Here is an 18781-nt window from a genome sequence, read left to right on the forward strand (position 1 = left end):
CATTGATTTGAAAGGGATGACACTATAGTGCGTCAAGAATGTCTAGGAGGCGAAACTTTTTTTTTGAGCAATAGCAACACTCTTTTGACATTTAATTTTGTCCCTTTGTTGTATCAATACTCTAAATTTACAAAACAAAGATTTTCAATTTGCTTAAATTTAGTTTTGCAATGTGAAAACTACATGTTACTGTGATTAATATGAATAATTAAAGTGAAAGACGTGTCATAAGTGCTGATAATTTGAAGATTTTCATTGAAGAAAAATAGTAAAATGCGAAAATATTACTGAAATTCTCGCGTCCATATTTCCGATTCTGATCGCTCAATCACCATAGTAGCAGGTAATTAAGCGTTTGTTTTATAAATTTTGTTAGTTAATTTTATTGTTTATTGCAATTTTAAGTAGCCTGAGTAAGTATTATGTAGTTTATTAAAGCAATAATTTTACATAAACCCTGTTTACGTAAACAATGAACTGTCAAAGAAATCTATCATATAACGCGCCTAACAATGATTGATACTTTGACTTAGGTGCTTTGCGTAATTATATATTATCTTAGATGCATATAAAATTCTCGCGTCACAGTATAATATGTGCTTAACTCCTTTAATACTTTGATGCAGCGTAATATAATATTACAATTTTTACGTTTTATGTTTACAGGTAGCAGAAAAAGCGTTTAACGAAATAACCGAAATAACTGGGAGAACCAATATATGCTATCATTTTGAAAAAAAAAACACTGAAAATAAATACAAGAAGTGGGAATTAACCCTTTATTAGGATATTGAAGAGCTGCTTATTGAAGATGAAAGTGCCTCTTCACTGTGACACCATTGCTGTAACTACATGGACCTAGAAAGTGGCGATGATTCTGTTTCCGGCTGTATTGTAGAATATTTGGATGATCATATTTTATTAAAATAATAAAACCGTGTTTTTAATTTATTTATTTTTTGTATTTTCTTAAATAAGTAGCTCCTTAATAAAAAAGGAGTGAGCTTCTCTCAGCTTTCACTGGCAGTCATCAAAGTAGCTCTCAGGGAGAGGGTACTTAAATAACAGGTGCTATAAATTCATAATATGTCTCACTACTGACTGGATGTCCCGGTGAACTTCGTGTCACTTATAAACCTTCCCTGGACTTCCAGGAATATTTTAAGACTAAAATTAGCCACATTGGTTCAACCGTTTAATCGAGTTATTGCATTTTTATATAGTCCATCAAGAAAGTGAAGAAATTAAAAGTGGAAACATCGTAATGTCATCCCTTTTTTCTTAGATTGATTTGAAAGGGATGACACTACGATGTTGCCACTTTTTAATTACTTCACTTTCTTGACAGAGACAGACTATGATACAAAGATTATAATACTTTACATAGATTAGATTGTTTCTTGTAATGTCGTAAATTAAACACCACTATAACTACATCATAATTATTTCAAATTTTCTTAAGTACATAATATATAATTATAAATCATAATATTATTTACGTGTTTTTTACACTGTACTTAATATAAAGTATCAAAATCTTTTATAGTGATTGGATACAGTGTGGCCATAAGAGGCCACACCGGAAACAAGTGGCGACTCTATTAATGTCGTGACTTTTTTGACGGGCTGTACGATGTTGCCACTTTTTAACTTCTTCACTTTTTTGACAGACTTGACGAAAACAACCATAAAACCATAAACTAGTTTCAACTTTTTTTTTCTAATTTTCGAACACTGCCATACCGGAAGCTTTTTAGCCGTCATTTTTGATGTATGGATTTTTACAAAATTGACTTTCTGTAATCTTTTCAGTAAAAGTGTTAAAATTTATAAAGTTTATCATATTTATTCATTAAAAGTTTATCGGTATTGTAAATATTCGGTAAGTAGTAAGATTTATTACTTAAATGTGATAATAATAGCAGAATGACGAAGCCGATAATGATGTCCTCTTCGGCACAGCAGACTTTTTTAGAGGCGTGTGTCATTCGACTCGAGATAAAGTACGTTAATCACAGCTCTAAACATGACTCTATGTGCACATTTATTTAATTAATTTCTTATGTGGTATCTAATTCTGGCTTACTATACATACTCTACCACCAAACTCTTCAACTTCTGTTGATGCCTTTTTGAAGATATGAATCATCTATAAAATTGATTTTATGTAAGAACAAAGATACCGGGATTAGTAGGTAAATGTGAAGTATACATTTATGAAAGGGTTTTGCATGTAAGCAGCTCTAGTTGTAGCTGCAACCAGCAGAACAACATTCTTAACTGTCAGTAATATGAATTATTGATTAAGTATTGCTAATACTACATTGTTTTCTTGTATGGTCATAGTAATATGCATTTAAAGCTTCTGTTATTGGTCAGTAATGAGGTTACTGTGGATCCAATAGAGAAAATTCCACATAAACACATAATATCTAACCATAACTTAACTTCATCATATAACTTACTTTACCAGCCTAGGATGGTGCTGCTTTTGCTACTAACCCATCGATCGTGGAATAACGAGACACAATAGCTTATCTATTGTTATCGTGGCCGGATGCGGCCGCTTAGGGCTTCATGAATTAAAATGTTATTCAAACAATCTCTTTAATCAATCCCTAATATCAGCACAATTTGAGGTAGGAGCCAACAGAAGTAATGGCAAAAAGTTTAATTACCATAGTAATCCTTATATTCACCCCTAGCAATGTCTGGAGATCCCGAGGTTGCTCATACTCCCGAGGAAGAGACTGAGGAGGAAGAAATCAAATCCCTGTACAAACCTCCCCCGGAGAAGACGATTGAGGAGATTCTAGCGGCCGACCAGGAGGACGAGTCACTGAGGAAGTACAAGGAGACGTTGCTGGGCCAGGCCCAAGCTGGAACTATTATTGTTGGTAAGAGCTTTCGGCGTAAAGGAGGCTAGACAGAATGATATTTGACCTCTACACTTTTTTATTAGTAGGTATGGGCAGAGGGCGTTGATAGTATTCCTGTGCATCGACTAGATGGCTTTTTTGAGAATTAATAGCGACATGTTGTTAGTATTCCTGGGCGTCAATAGAAGGTGTTTTTTTTAATATTTTTTTTATGTATCTATACTAATATTATAATTGGGAAGAGTTTGTTTGTTTGAACGCGCTAATCTCAGGAACTACTGGTCCGATTTGAAAAATTCTTTTACTGTTGGATAGCCCATTTATCGAGGAAGGCTATAGGCTATATTTTATTACGCTAAGACTAATAGGAGCGAAGAAATAGAGGAAAATGTGGAAGAAACGGGGGAAAATTATTTGAAAGGGCTTATTTAAACGCGCTAATCTCAGGAATTACTGGTCCGATTTGAAAAATTCTCTACACATAAATTCAAATCACTTTTCCGGCCCTAAAGCCTTGCGTTAATGCAATAAAATGCAATTTTTTATTGTTACTGCTACTGTTTCTTCTTCAATTTTAATATGCCTGTTTTTGCATCTATCATTATATAAGGTATAAGAAGATATTAGAAGAGTTTGTGTACATGAGAATAGATTTAGAAATGTAGTCAGATAAGTAGACAAATACATATTTTAAATTAAAGACATTGCTTGTGTTAATTTGGTAGAACAAACAATAAATACACTGTCAAAAAAACTTTTGGCTTTGTCATATTCAGGGAATAATAGAGAGCATTAGTTATTTAAATATTAAATGAATATCTTTAAAAATGATTCTGTAGAAATAAAAAAAAGATGCAACATTAAATGGTTACTATTTGAATGAAACTACAACTAGATTATTGAATCTCCAGCTAGTCAAAACAATTTGTAAACAGTTATGAACATTATCACACTTATCAATTGGTACTGATAACATATTATCATATCTCAATAGTTTTGATATTGCTTAGTGAAGGAAGTCACCGTGTAAACACTCTTTATGGAGAGTAGCATTTTTTTTAACATGACACCAACCATCCACATACTATTTTATTTTTTAATCCTTTAGTATTTAATTATTGTCTAAGAAGACATATGATTTGATAACAATTGTATTCTTTGGATCTACCATAATATTACTAATAGAGGAGTAATCTAATAATTTGCAAAAGAACTTAGCTTTTTAATATCAAAATATTTTAAATAAATACCATTTTTTTCCCTATTTCATTTGGTCACAGTGATAGGAATGGATTGGAATAACACCGGAAAATGTGATACTAACTTAGGGAATTATATAATTAAGCATATTATATTATTATAATTCTTCATTCCAGACTCAGTTCATGCACAAAATCAAATTATGATCTGAGAATGTATTCAATAAACAAATGTGTCAATTTGCACTTTATCAAGCTTCTTAGGGTTTTAACAGGTGAAATAAGAAATATTCTACAGATTTGAACTATAATAGACATTGTGTAGATATTTATATAATATACAATATATTCATTGTATTTACTATTCTTATTGTCAATGAAGCGTCTCATAGTTTAATTTTGAAACTAATTCTGAATATTGCTATAAGGCTGGCATAGACGCCAAGTGCATTATAAACCTCGTCAAAAATTTGAATAAAAAAAAGTATGCAATATTCCATACTTCTTGCAGATGCCAACGACCCCAGGAAAGTGATAGTGAAGAAGTTGGCGCTGTGCGTCACGGACAGGGACGATGTCGAGCTCGACCTCTCCGGAGACCTCACAAACCTTAAGAAGCAGGTAGGCTTTACGCAGTCTTATTAGCATAGTATATTCAGCTGAATATGCTATGCTAACTTATTATAGAAGGAAATGAGCAAACACTTGAGGGTTGTTTAAATTCTATTTGCCTATAACTGAAAAATTCAACAAAAGTTCAGTTTGGTGCAGGCCTAATGCTGGCAGGAAATAGAGGAGACAATTAGTAGTAAGTGACTTAATAAGAGCATAAAATAGGCACTAAATCAGAACAATCTATCAAAATTTTAACTGATTAGTAAGTATAAATATTTTAAGTGTAATGTTGGGTAAAACTACGAATTCACCAATTAATATGATTAATGGCTTAGGTTAATGTCAGTGATTAATATATTTAGGTTAATGGCAGTATTGATACAATAAATCTGATACCCTATATCAAACAACGATATGGCCTGGGAAGGTCGTAATTTATACTAGATCTAACGGCACTGAAGAGCACCCGTGGCCTAATGAGTAGCCTTTGGTTCGCACTCGTAGAGGGTGCAGGTTCGACCCCGGTAATACGGACGCTCATACGGTGAAGTAAAACATCGTGAGGAAACCCGCACATAGTTGTTCCTAGACGTATTGACTAGTTCTTTCCTCTGGACTAGGCCGACTATGTTGCGAGAATGCCGTATGTGCTTGGGCAACAATACGGACATTTAAATCTTGTCCCAAGCGCTAAATAATTTGAGGAGTGGTTGCTTATCGCTCTGAAAATACTGTATAAATCAGCCACAACAGATGCAAAGGCCTAGTTTTTTACGGCACTGTCAGATATTAAATTTTAATTAACTTACTTTACCGGCCGGGCCGGGTCGGCCTCTCATAGAAAACAAGCAATGTAAAACATATCCAACACGGTTTTTTACTTTAACGCGGCGTCACCCCAAGAAAGAGATTACTCCTCAAGAAAGAGATTACTCGGGCAAAGCAACAGCACGTCAATAGAATTGGCAAGAGACTTGAGCGCCTCCCCTCGGGAACCCGTGCATTCTGGTCTCTGGCCAAAGCTATTGAAGGAAATTTCTGCAAGCCAACCCTACCATCCCTACACGTAGGAAATGGATCGTTGGCCCAGGACGCAAAAGACAAAGCCGATCTCCTGGGCAAGCTCTTTGCGTCAAACTCGACCCTGGGTGACGGGGGGCAGAAACCGCCGACCATACCGCGATGCACGAGCATCATGTCGGATATACGGTTTCATCAGCGCTCAGTGCGAAAAGCCCTCTGTTCCCTTGATATCCAAAAGTCGAGTGGGCCTGACGGAATCCCGCCTATTGTGTTGAAAAAGTGTGCTCCAGAGTTGGCTCCGGTCTTGACGCGTCTTTTTCGGCTCTCCTATTCCACTGGCATCGTCCCGGCTTCCTGGAAGACAGCCTTGGTGCACCCGATCCCCAAAAAAGGTGATCGCTCAAATCCTTCCAACTACAGACCAATCGCTATAACCTCTCTCCTCTCGAAGATAATGGAATCCATTATCAATAGCCAGCTTCTTCGATACTTGGACGGCCAGGGATTGCTAAGCGACAAACAATACGGGTTCCGTAAGGGTCGCTCGGCTGGTGATCTCTTGGCATACCTGACTCATCGTTGGGCTCAGGCAATTGAGTCGAAGGGAGAGGCATTGGCTGTTAGTTTGGACATTGCGAAGGCCTTCGATCGGGTTTGGCATAAAGCGCTGCTATCAAAGCTTCCATCATACGGGCTGCCCGAGAAATTATGTAAGTGGGTCACTAGTTTCTTAGCAGACAGAAGCATAAAGGTCGTAGTTGACGGCGAATGCTCGGAAACTCAGTCTGTTAATGCTGGTGTCCCTCAGGGCTGTGTGCTATCGCCTACTCTATTCATACTGCATATCAATGACATGTTACAAACCAAAGGCATTCATTGCTATGCGGATGATAGTACAGGTGATGCTGCATATACCGGCTCCCCTAATATTTCTCGGCAAAATGTCACTGAGAGTCGAAACGAACTTGTGTCTAAGGTGGAGAATTCATTGGAGAAGGTCTCTGAATGGGGTAGACGTAACTTAGTCCAATTCAACCCCGCCAAGACACAAGTCTGCGCGTTCACCACTAAAAAGTCACCAATGGTCGTTTATCCTCGTTTCGAGGGCACATCTTTAACCATCTCCCCTAGCATTGAGATACTTGGCGTCAACATATCGAGCGAAGTCCAGTTCCGATATCATCTTGAGGGTAAGGCCAAATTAGCCTCGAAGAAGCTTGGCGTTCTTAACAGAGCGAGACAGTACTTCAGTCCGGACCAACGCCTACAACTCTACAAGGCGCAGGTTCGGCCTCATATGGAATATTGTTCTCATCTCTGGGCAGGAGCGCCAAAATACCAACTGCTTCCTCTGGATCGTATCCAACGAAGGGCTGCTCGAATTGTTGACTGCCATAGTGTTTCAAACAGCTTGGACCCCCTGGAATTACGCCGAGATGTTGCTTCACTCTGCATCCTCTATCGGTTGTATCACGGGGAGTGCTCTGAGGAATTGTTCGGAATCATACCACCTGCAACTTTTCGCTATCGTCCCACGCGAAAAACATACCATCCTCATCACCTTGATGAGTGGCAGTCTTCCACAGTGCGTTTTTCGCGTAACTTTCTGCCGCGCACTGTAAAACTCTGGAATGGGCTGTCACCAGCAGTATTTCCGGACCGATACGACCTGCAAACCTTCAAGAAAAGAGCGTATACCCTCTTAAAAGGCCGGCAACGCACCTGCAGCTCTTCTGATGTTGCGAGTGTCCATGGGCGACGGTAGTTGCTTACCATCAGGTGACCCGTTTGCTCGTTTGCCCCCTTATTTAATAATAAAAAAAAAAAAAAAACCTTAATCGCGCGGGAATCGTACAGTTTTCAGGGATATAAAGTATCCTACATCCTTTCCCGGAACTCATCGCCATACCCAATTTCAGCAAAATCGGTTTAGAGGTTTGGGCGTGATAAGGAAACAACCAAACTTTTACGTATTAGTAGGATAAGCTAGGGGGCAACAAAAAGTAACAGAAACCGTTTAGAAAGCCAGCGAACGATGTCGCACAGATTGAAATGGCAATCGTGTGAACGGGTTTTTCTGCGTTTTCACAAGTTTCCCGTAAGCGCTCCATATAGACGACCCATATAATACTTACAGGTTTGTTGATGGTACAATTGTTAGATATTTATAGTTCGAGGTCGTTCATAGGTTACGTAATTTTTCCTACTTAGATCACTTTCTCTACTACATTAGAGACGTGTCTGCTTATGGTGGCAAAAACTACACGGTTCTGCGGCTTTTTGCGCTTTCACGAAAATGTTGAATGTTTCTTCCGCTGTTAGAGGTGCTGGTTTATTGGAGCAAAATGAAGGGTTCTATAACTTAGCACGTACAAAGTCACGGGAAAACTAGATAATAATATTATTTTTAATTCAGGATCGTCTACTTATTAGGTCAGGGGGTGAGCCAAAATCTTTTCGTTTCCTCTTCGTTATAGAATCGCCGATGATAATGTATGGAATTGACATAAGCGTTCGTTAATATGACGTTGACGTTCGACTCGTCTTATGTCAATTCCATACATTTTGATCGGCGATTTATAACACAGCGAAAACATAAAAGTTTCGGCTAAATGGCCTGGAAATTTTTCTTTGAAGATTTCCCGACACTGTTAATGCGCCAAAATGTACGGTGTCTGCTTCTCTATCTCTAGCTTTTTGCCTTGTCGGAAGCTAGATAAAAATGTACACAATTAGATGGATTAGGTCTAAATGTGTGCGTTAGTCACAGACCAGTCGCGTTGAGATTTATCTGACAAGTGATAGTATCAATATGTCTTCCCACCGCCCACTTGTACCACTCAATACTATCTACTAGATAGTAGTAGTAGTCGTTCGTGTCTGTATACTAGATCTATCCATACCATAAAGTTAATATACCTAGCGGAATAGAGCAACAATCTTGAGCTGTCAAACGAAACCAAAATTGGTTTACATCTGTGTGTAAAAATATTGTGTACGTATACACTTACACAAGCATGATTGAACATGAATTCTTTTAGATTAAATAGTCAACGTGCCGATAAGTGCCGACTGGACGTCAAAAAAAGAGTTCTGCTGGCATGTATCACAGTCCCTTTTTGCCACGCAGTGTTACTGATAGTGACATCTCTCTTGCTCATGCCTTTGTTTCTCTATTCCGCTAGGTATATTAACATTATGATCCATACTAATATTATAAATGCGAGTGTCGCTGTCTGTCCGTTACCTCTTCACGCCTAAACCGCTGAACCGATGCTGAAAGTTATGGGGATACTTTGAGTCCCGAGAATGGACATAGGGATAAGAATTTTGGCGCAATGGAGTATATCCTATGTCCTTTCTTGGGACTCAAAGTATTTCCATACCTTTCAGCAAAATCGGTTCAGCGATTTGGGCGTGAAGAGGTAACACACAGACAGACAGACAGACACACTTTCGCATTCATACAAATATTATAAATGCGCCTGAGCTGCGCCTGCGGAGCGAGGTGCCCGCGACGCCGCTCTACGTGTCGCGCCTGCACTGGTCCATGACGGTCGAAGACGTCGTAAACTACATCCGCGAGAAGACCACCTACGCCCTGAGGGTGGAGCGTTTGCACTCTCGGCACAAAGTGAATTTCAGTTCCTTAGTGGTGAGAGTGCCGACTGAAGTTTTATCCATCTTCGAGGTGGAGGAGTTCTGGCCCGCTGCGCCGGTGTAGTTTACCGGAGGTTCCGGGGGAGGCTCCCGAACGAAGCGCGCATCACGTCGCCGAAAGAGACTTTACGTGATAAAGTGTAGTGTGATTGTGTGTGTGAATGTGTAAATAATATATATATATACAGGGTGTAACAAAAATAAGTGATAATACTTTAGGGTGTGTACGTGTTCCTTGTAGAGAGTTCACTGTGAAAGTAGCAGCGCTGCAAGACCAAAAAATTTTTTCACTTTTGTATGGGGAAACTCGTGACGCTCGGACCCTTGCCCATACAAAAGTGAAAAATTTTTTTGGTCTTTCAGCGCTGCTACTTTCACAGTGAACTCTCTACAAGGAACACGTACACACCCTAAAGTATTATCACTTATTTTTGTTACACCCTGTATATATATATATATATATATATATATATATATATATATATATATATATATATATATATATATATATATATATATATATATATATATATATATATATATATATATATATATATATATATATATATATATATATATTAGGATAAAATTGTGCGTCCGTTGTCTGATTGCCATAACACAAGTTTTTACTTAGCATGGGATTAGACGACGTGATGTACGCTACCTAGCTTTTATACTATTGTATATTATTGTATGCATAATAAAGAATTTGAATTGTATAGTATTATAGATTCTCGTCCAAAAAAGATTTTTTTTTTATGAAATAAAGGGACAAACGAGCAAACGGGTCACCTGATGGAAAGCAACTTCCGTCGCCCATGGATACTCGCAGCATCAGAAGAGCTGCAGGTGCGTTGCCGGCCTTTTAAGAGGGAATAGGGTAATATGGGAGGGTAGGGAAGGAAATAGGGGAGGATTGGTAAGGGAAAAGGGTAGGGCCTCCGGTAAACTCACTCACTCGGCGAAACACAGCGCAAGCGCTGTTTCACGCCGGTTTTCTGTGAGCCCGTGGTATTTCTCCGGTCAAGCCGGCTCATTCGTGCCGAAGCATGGCTCTGCCACGTCAATTTCTGTGGTGGTCATTATAATCCTGCTGGATCAAATGTTACTATTTAGCTATGTCCACACTGCACTTTCATCTTCAATGGACGTGTCAATGCGTCAAGGAACGCAACGCCAATATTGTCATTTTTGAAGTTTTGGATACGGTCAGAGGGCATGCGTCGCGGGCATGCCTCACGTTCGCTGTTGACTGCGCTATAACGCATGCCCTTGACGAACAGAAAAAGGCACAGTGTGGACAAAGCTTTTACACTGGAAATATATTAGGTTCAAGCGGGATGAGTAGGTACTTTATTATACAAAATTAAAATGATGTCGTTATAAGTTAAGCAGCATTTAATGCCTACTCGAGCGTCTCAAGACGAGTCTTTACAGTTCACTAAACAAATCACCATATTGTAAAGAAACCAAAGCTTTAAAGACAACGTACCTACAGCTATTAAGGTAGTCGTAAATTTTATAACGCTCTCTAGTTCCCGTTTCTAGACTTTGTAAGACGAATTGTAGACGTCCTAGTTTTTAGACTAACTTTCGCATGTTTAGGCTAACGTCGTTCGTCGATTAAATGTTTTGTCCTCTCTTTCGTTCATCATATAGTTGAATGGCATGATATTTTGTCACGAGATCAGCTATAAAAAGATTGGCGGTCTGAACTGCTTTGTATTTTTGTTAGAAATCTAAGTAACACTTCTCATCTAGATACGAAGAGAGTTCTTGTAAGATATTTTACTGCTAGATTCATCTTTTTCGCAAGAAAATGCGTTCTTGTTATCTAGATAAGAGGGTCTTCTTTCAGAAGCAGAATTTAGGGCAACAAATCGTCCATTTTTTGTCTCAATCTAATTCACAATGAAAGAAAGTGACGTGTGTTATGGCACGTCCTATTTATCCCAACTGTTTGTTCGGCCGGTCAGTCACCAGAAAGAGGTCATCAAAACAGAAGACCTTTCATCGGTTCCAGCATTGTTTAAATGTAACGGCGGATTTTTGGCAGCGATCCACGCTATATCAGTCAGATATCAATTGGAATTCACATCTCGGTGTACTGTCTAGCATGCGTCAAACGAGAAATCTCACACCTGGAGCCTGGAGACAGAAGGACATACGGACAGACATCGAAGTCTCAGTAATAGGGTACGGAGCCAAAAACGGATCTCAAAGGAACGAATTTTGAAATTTAAAAACTTAATAAGCCCGGGAAAGGGCATAACATGATAGTTTAAAAAAATGTACTGTTCCCGCGTAATAAATGTGCAAATTTTTATGAGCAAATTCCTACAGTTCGGTCACCGACATAGCTACAAATTACAATACTACATTGATTTTCAACGTTATGTCTTTGACAATAAGGCTCAAAGGTAGCAGCTGTCTGTCGCCCATGAATCATCTTATAATATTTCGCATACTAAACAGTGGGATTAATATTAGATATGATTAAACGTATTGCCAAGTCGGATTTACAATTTGTCAGTGTAAAAGTTATTGAGTTAGTTTTATTAGCTGAATTGGGACACTTATTTTTGTGATAGATATAAATAAGCCGTTTTTTCCCCTTTAGACAACACTGTTTTCTTAGGTATTACACTTGATAGTAAACAGTGGGGTCCTCACATTGCTAATCTTGCAGGTAGGCTCAGTTCTGCAGCATATGCAGTCAGAAAAATTAGGGAAATTTCTGACGAAGACACGGCACGATTAGTATATTTTAGTTATTTTCATAGTAGGATGTCATATGGAATCCTTTTATGGGGAAACGCTGCCGACAATAATACAATATTTGTGCTGCAGAAGCAAGCCATATGTTCTATTTATAAAATGTCTGCTTTAGAATCTCTGAGAGATAAATTTAAAGAAATTGGTATACTAGCTGTTGATTCTCAATACATTTTGGATAATGTGATATATGTTAGAAAATTATAAGTAAACTTAAAGTTAAGTAAGTTTTTCTTCTCATTTTCAGGTGTTCACGATCAAGGAGGGTGTGCAGTACAGGATAAGGATCGACTTCATCGTGCAGCGTGAGATCGTCCACGGCCTCAAGTATGTGCAGAAGACATATCGGTTGGGCGTGCCAGGTACATTATTTACTACTATATCCTAGTGACATAGAGTTCTACAATATCTCTTTAAAGCTGCGCAGCTTTAAAGAGATATTGTCCACTGGATCGGAATCGGAGCGTACGGAGCGTCGTCATTTACGAAATGCCGATGGGGTGTGTCCACTGCATTCGGATTCCGCATCGGCAATTTAGTTATTCTTAGTCCGTCATAGCCTGCGTGCATTTGCATTATGGAGGATAGGATAGGACGAGGATATTCTTATAATTAGCTGTATTTTATCCATGAAGCTAATATAGAGAGGAGCTGGCCTAAGCAACTGTGCACTGTGATTTTCAACTAGGTCCTGACGTCATCATTGTGGGCGGGGCTTAAGTCAGTACACTTTCAGCGTTTGTCAGGTGCACACGTAACGAGACTCCCAATAAATTGGTGTTTTTTGCGTTTTTAACAACGAAAGTATGAAGTATTGTGTTTTACAATGTCGAAAACACTCAGACAGACGTTCTGATAATATAAATACCATCACATTTCATTTGTAAATAATTATAAATGTAATTTAAATATAAAAGTTCTAGAACATTTTAGCTTTCAGCGTTAATTATACTACTTGACACTAGATGGCCAGATCTTTGAAAGATAATACAGACGTAAATGCTTATAATTTTGAATAAGTTTATTGCAATAATCATACTTGAATACTTAAAACTGTTATACACTTTGTCTTAAACACATTTAATAGCTAAAACCGTACTTATATAGCTTTTATTGTCATATTACTTATAAAGCGCCATCTGTCATCATCTTGGATAACTATTTTGAACGTAACAAATATCCAGGGCCGTATTTAGAATTACATTATTAACCGACTTCCAAAAAACGAGGAGGTGGTATTTTTATTAAGTATCGCAATGACAGTTTGTTTGCTAATGTTGATTGTTGACGCGCGGCTGATATTTGGCCAGCCGTAGGGTCGACAAACAAAAATGTTTTTATTTGCGGACATTTCTTTTAAGTTTTTGTTTTAATTTTTTTTGTGATATTAATAGGTAATATGTGATATTATTATAGTAATCGATTAATAAAATACTAGCTGAATCACATTCATTGATAAAATATTACCACAAATCTTTTTCATGAAAATTTTGGATTCGCTCAAAAATAAAAAAATAAAGTACTTAACTGAAAGAGTTGAAGCTGCCACGGGGTTGACCAAAAAAAGTTTAATGTACAGAATTGGTCGATTACCTATAAATTAATGTTATCAGAATATTTTTGCTAACACTACTTATTTAGCAAACAAAACTGTCATTGCGATCCCATTTTGATCGCGCGTGGATTATCATCTTTCATGTACTTACCATCGAAGAAATTGATTCATAGCCCATAGGCCCGAGGCCGCCCCCCTTCCCTATTACCTCTTAAAAGGCCGGCAATGCACCTGCAGCTCTTCAGATGTTGCGAGTGTCCATGGGCGACGGAAGTTGCTTTCCATCAGGTGACCCGTTTCCTCGTTTGTCCTCTTATTTTACATAAAAAAATCGGTGAAAATACTAATCCTAATTTTATTCACTGAACTTATTATAATTAATAATATACATTTTTTAAAGTTCTCAGTACGTCCCATAATATTCAAGAATATTCAAGAATTTTGACATCTAGTGTAAGATAGCTGAACTACGTAGTAACATCAACATCGACCTAAGCTAATCGAAAAAAGTAGTTTTGCTTTTAGCCGATAGATGAAATATTGAAAAGTGGGCGGAGCTTGACACCCCTTCACCCCGCAAATTGTCACGCGTCGTTTCTTAAGGAAATTCGATTACGACACCTCCTCTCTATATTAGCTTCATGATTTTATCAGAAGAGGAAAAGAGAAATAAGAGGAAACGAAAGATATGGGTTCATAATATAAACTCAAAAAGATTAATTTTCGGAGAATTTCATACGTTATAGCCTGATTTATTAGAAGATGAAAAAATATTTTTTGGGTACATTCATATGAGTCGAAGTTTAAGTTTTTTGAACTTCACTATATTCTAAAACCTCTACAATCTCAGTTGGTTATGATAATGTTGATGTTTTATGATTGTAAAGTTCTTCATATTTTTCTATTTAAAATGATTGAGTTATTTTTCAGCTTAAAATAGTAACTACTTAGGTTGTGCAGGAACCTAGGTAATTAGTAATTACTGTTTTAAACTGAAAAATAACTCAAACATGTTAAATATTTTCGTATGAGAAAATGATTTTGGTATTACGTATGTATGAGAATTTCGATGGTACCCGGCTTCTTAAGGTGAGACCCCACTAAGCTTGACTACAATGCAGTGGAGCTACGCTACGCGACACAAAATGGTTCATCCATAAAATATGTTATACCTGAAGGGAGAGTCGACGAAGTGAAACATGGAGTGTTGCGTCACTCCCATAAAGTAAATATACCTAGCGGAATAGAGCAACAATCTCGAGCTGTCAAATGAAACCGAAATTGGTTTCATCGGTGTGTAAAAATATGTGTACGTATAAACTAACACAAGCATGATTGAACATTTCTATGAGATTAAATTATCAACGTGCGGCACGTGCCGACTGGACGTCAAAAAAGGAGTGCTGCTGTCATGTATCACACGTCTCTTTTTACCACGCAGTGTTACTGATAGTGGCATCTCTCTTGCTCAGGCCTTTGTTTCTCTATTCCGCTAGGTATATTAACTTTATGGTCACTCCGCTGCAGCGAACTGTCGCTTAGTGCGGTCTCGCCTTTTCGTATGGTATTTCCATACATATTCACTTTTTCGTTCATAGATACAGACTAGTAGCGAAAGGTCGATATAATTATTCCTACTTCCTGACAAGACTATTATTTACTTTTAAATTAATTTCGAGTTAAATAATCTAATGATACTTTCAATATTTTAATATAAAATACAAACAACAATATTTATTTTCTAAACTGCTGCTGTGTTTAATTGTATCTTGCATTAAATGAAACATTATTAATATGCGTTTTACTGTGTTATAAATGACATGAATATTTCATTCCACGCTGCGACACAGTGCCCGGTACGTATTATTTTGTATTCGTAACGCGCTATTATTGTGCGCTTCATAAATATCACAATGCGTAGGGCTATTACGTGTAGGTCGATTGCAATGAAACATGGAAATGGAATATTAATTCACTTCAAAAAAGAAAAAGGTCCCGAACCGGTGGTAGGCCCCAGTAACATCAACGTTCAGAAAGTGTTTGAAAAAAACTTATTCTGAATAAAAATTTTTGACTTTGACTTTGACTCCGAAAGAGTTGTTTTTTGACTAATTTGGTAACAAAAGGATTTTCATTTTTCAGTTTTAATGGTTTATTTGATTCGTACAAAGATTTTATTGTAAATTACAACTAACTGACGAACATACAAAAGAACTTGAAATTGCTTGCCGGTTTGTTGGAAAAATTGTAAAAGTTTCTGAGGTTTCTTTGTTTACCATTTCAACAGCATACTATCTTGGCGCAAGCCAATCAAAAGCGTTAGAGAATAGATAAACTTCCGTCAAAAATTCTCAAACCAGGCATAAGGCTGCGTTTCCACCAGAGATGCGTTGCGAGGAATGTGTTTTTAACCCTCCGTGCACCACGTGAATAAAAGTTACACCGTGCACCACGTGGGGTTTGTCAAACCCCAAGACTTATCTGGGCAAGAAATGAGTAATTTGTATTTATTTGTTCATTTTATTTCAAATAACTGTTTTTTGTCTATTTAATTGTAATATAAAACGATACTTACTGATATAACTCCCATTTTTAATCCTATACACCCAAAAATGAAAATTTTGTAATCTTTTATCAAGTAAAACCATAGACTTTTTTGGTGGGCCCACAATTGAAAAGTTACCTTTTATTTCCCGTACTGCTATAAAATTTAAAAACTAACTATATAAGGAATACAAATGTAATAATATTAACTTAATATGATCAGTCTGCAGGATATTCAGGCAAGTTGAAATCAGTACATTTTTTACAATGAAAGTGTGCACGATATGTGTAAGCAAATAGGTTTATTATTGCGCTCACAACCGTATTTGAGTTTTTAATTTATCTTCCTGATATAATCTGAATACTTCTTCATTGATCTTGATAATTTTTCTGGTGGTCCAGGGGCTGCTTTGCCAACAAATTGGTGAAACCGCAACGATAACCTCTCAGTATCCATGGTTTATATCTTTGCGTTTTTTAAAATCTTCTTTTATGAAAGTCATACTTAATTTGTTCATTAACCTGTCCACAAATGCTTATTAAATAGAAATGAATTCAAATATGCGAGAAAAATAGATTTTTTTCACATTTCACAATACTCTGTCTATACAACTTTTTAACGACGTCCTGAACTACGTGGGGTTTGTGGGACCCCAACACACTTTGTGTACGTCTGTTCATCGCATCGGTGAAGAAAATCCTAAACTACTGCCGGTAACGGTAAGGCAATGTCTTAACCCCAGCTACATAGAGCTTCAAAAAAATCACACGATTATTAAAAAAGTTATGAACATTTTTGTACGTCTGGGGTTTGTCAGACCCCACGTGGTGCACGGAGGGTTAAGATCCAATAGAATCACTGCGCTGAGCGAGGTCACATCAATAAAACGATTCTATTGCTTCTCAAAAACACATTCCTCGCAACACATCTCTGGTGGAAACGCAGTCTAAGTACCACTTGCGCAGATCTGGATATTTATTTATTAATTTATTTTTATTTATTTATTTATTTTGAAAAACCAACAGCTTTAACTTACAATACAATAGAAACAACATTATAGAAAAATAAAGCCAATGACAGGTTTTCATTTCACAATAAAATGATTATAATATATCGAGTAATAATAGACATTTCAAATTATATGTATGTAATAGCCCTACAATTATAATCCTATTAGTCACATGTGTAGTATTTTCGTCACAATCATTTGTCAAGTTGCATTTAATTTTAGTTTTGAATCTAGATTGTAAATTGTGAAATAAGCGAGGCACAAAATGACTTCATCAGCTCATTCTACTAGTTGCGAGTACTACCTAAATGATTTTCAGCCGGAGATCGGCCATCTTGGCGTTCATTGAGAGAGGCCTATGTCCAGCAGTGGACGAATATAGGCTGATTTGATTGATTGATTGGTTGATCGATGGTAGCACACACTGCGACCACTCAAATAAAAAAGTATTACACTAGTTTAGAATGTTAAAACATCTATCTTAGATCCACTTGCGCTATAGACAGTAAATAACAGAAGACAAGATTTCAGAATGGCGCAAGCGGGCCTTACTTTTGCATATAAATAAAAAATAACCCTACTCCAAATTAACCCTACCATTCACTCAATTCCAGTCGACAAGATGACCCACATGGTCGGTTCTTACCCTCCGAAGACGGAGATCCAATCCTACACCACGCCGCCCGAAGACGCGCCGGCGGGGATCATGGCTCGAGGCGCATACACCGTCAACAGCCTATTCACTGACGACGACAAGAACATACACCTGCAGTGGGAGTGGAGCTTCGAGATCAAGAAGGATTGGAAGGATTAAGCCGCTAATCTGGTACCTACGTTAAGTACATATTGTATAGAGTTTAAAGGTCTAAGTAATCCACGTTATCCTAAATGCGACTTCATCAGATTTTTCACAAATCAAGACGTGAATGGAAGAACAAGTAAAAAAAAAATGCAGTTTTTTTGCTTACTTTTGGGCCGGAGAAATGTTTTTAAATAAAAATACTATGGATTTTATGTATAGCCAGATGATGAAGTAGGTAAGTAATAAGGTTTGTTCAAATTATAAGGGAAGAAATGAGTTATTGTCCGTTTCATATAAAATGTTAGTTATTTGGTTCTTCCACTCACATCTTCAAGCTGATTGCTGATGGTTAAAAATGTAAGTAATGATGGATTAATCATCAAAATTTAAAGCATAACCCGATTTACATGTCTTTTCTAACATTTGTTTGATAAAAAATATCGCTTTACCACAAATAAACTGTAAACATACAGTGCCATCTGCAAATCAGATTGTCGCTATATCGACCATATGCCTTATATCACAAGCCTTGGAAAGTACAAACATTTATTACAACTTCAAATAAGTCTTTATATTAAGGACTCAATAGTGTCATAAATGTAAATGAGAAAACCTTACACTTGCAGATGAAGTGTAACACTTTAAATGTTTAGTAAACCAAGTGTACACTTATAAAATGGCACTCTTAAAGTTATATCCGTTAACCTTTATGTCTTTAA

General features: G+C 37.2%; 1 protein-coding gene across 4 annotated transcripts; it reads left to right on the forward strand.

Moving 5' to 3' along the window:
- The first annotated feature begins 1758 nt into the window (after positions 1–1758).
- LOC121732298 (rho GDP-dissociation inhibitor 1) lies at positions 1759–18246 on the forward strand. Of its 4 annotated transcripts, none has more exons than XM_042122134.1 (6): positions 1759–1882; positions 2706–2897; positions 4590–4699; positions 12399–12513; positions 15557–15562; positions 17875–18246. In XM_042122134.1, exons 2-6 carry the CDS (start codon positions 2708–2710, stop codon positions 18072–18074), a joined length of 621 nt encoding a protein of 206 aa, XP_041978068.1. In that variant the 5' UTR covers positions 1759–1882; positions 2706–2707; the 3' UTR covers positions 18075–18246. The 4 variants fall into 4 exon arrangements, with proteins under 4 accessions (XP_041978068.1, XP_041978071.1, XP_041978070.1 ...); XM_042122136.1 differs by having other exon boundaries at positions 1793–1811; XM_042122135.1 differs by lacking the exon at positions 1759–1882 and adding an exon at positions 2110–2195.
- The last annotated feature ends 535 nt before the right edge of the window (positions 18247–18781 follow it).

Source organism: Aricia agestis, chromosome 12 (assembly GCF_905147365.1).
Source record: "Aricia agestis chromosome 12, ilAriAges1.1, whole genome shotgun sequence".
NCBI lineage: Eukaryota > Metazoa > Arthropoda > Insecta > Lepidoptera > Lycaenidae > Aricia > Aricia agestis.

What these genes read in the sequence shown, in the direction of transcription:
- LOC121732298 (XM_042122134.1), top strand. Translation starts at nt 2,708, where the DNA reads ATGTCTGGAGATCCCGAGGTTGCTCATACTCCCGAGGAAGAGACTGAG. An exon ending in AGCTGGAACTATTATTGTTG is followed by an intron (nt 2,898 to 4,589) that starts GTAAGAGCTTTC and finishes TACTTCTTGCAG; the next exon opens with ATGCCAACGACCCCAGGAAA. An exon ending in TCACAAACCTTAAGAAGCAG is followed by an intron (nt 4,700 to 12,398) that starts GTAGGCTTTACG and finishes TCTCATTTTCAG; the next exon opens with GTGTTCACGATCAAGGAGGG.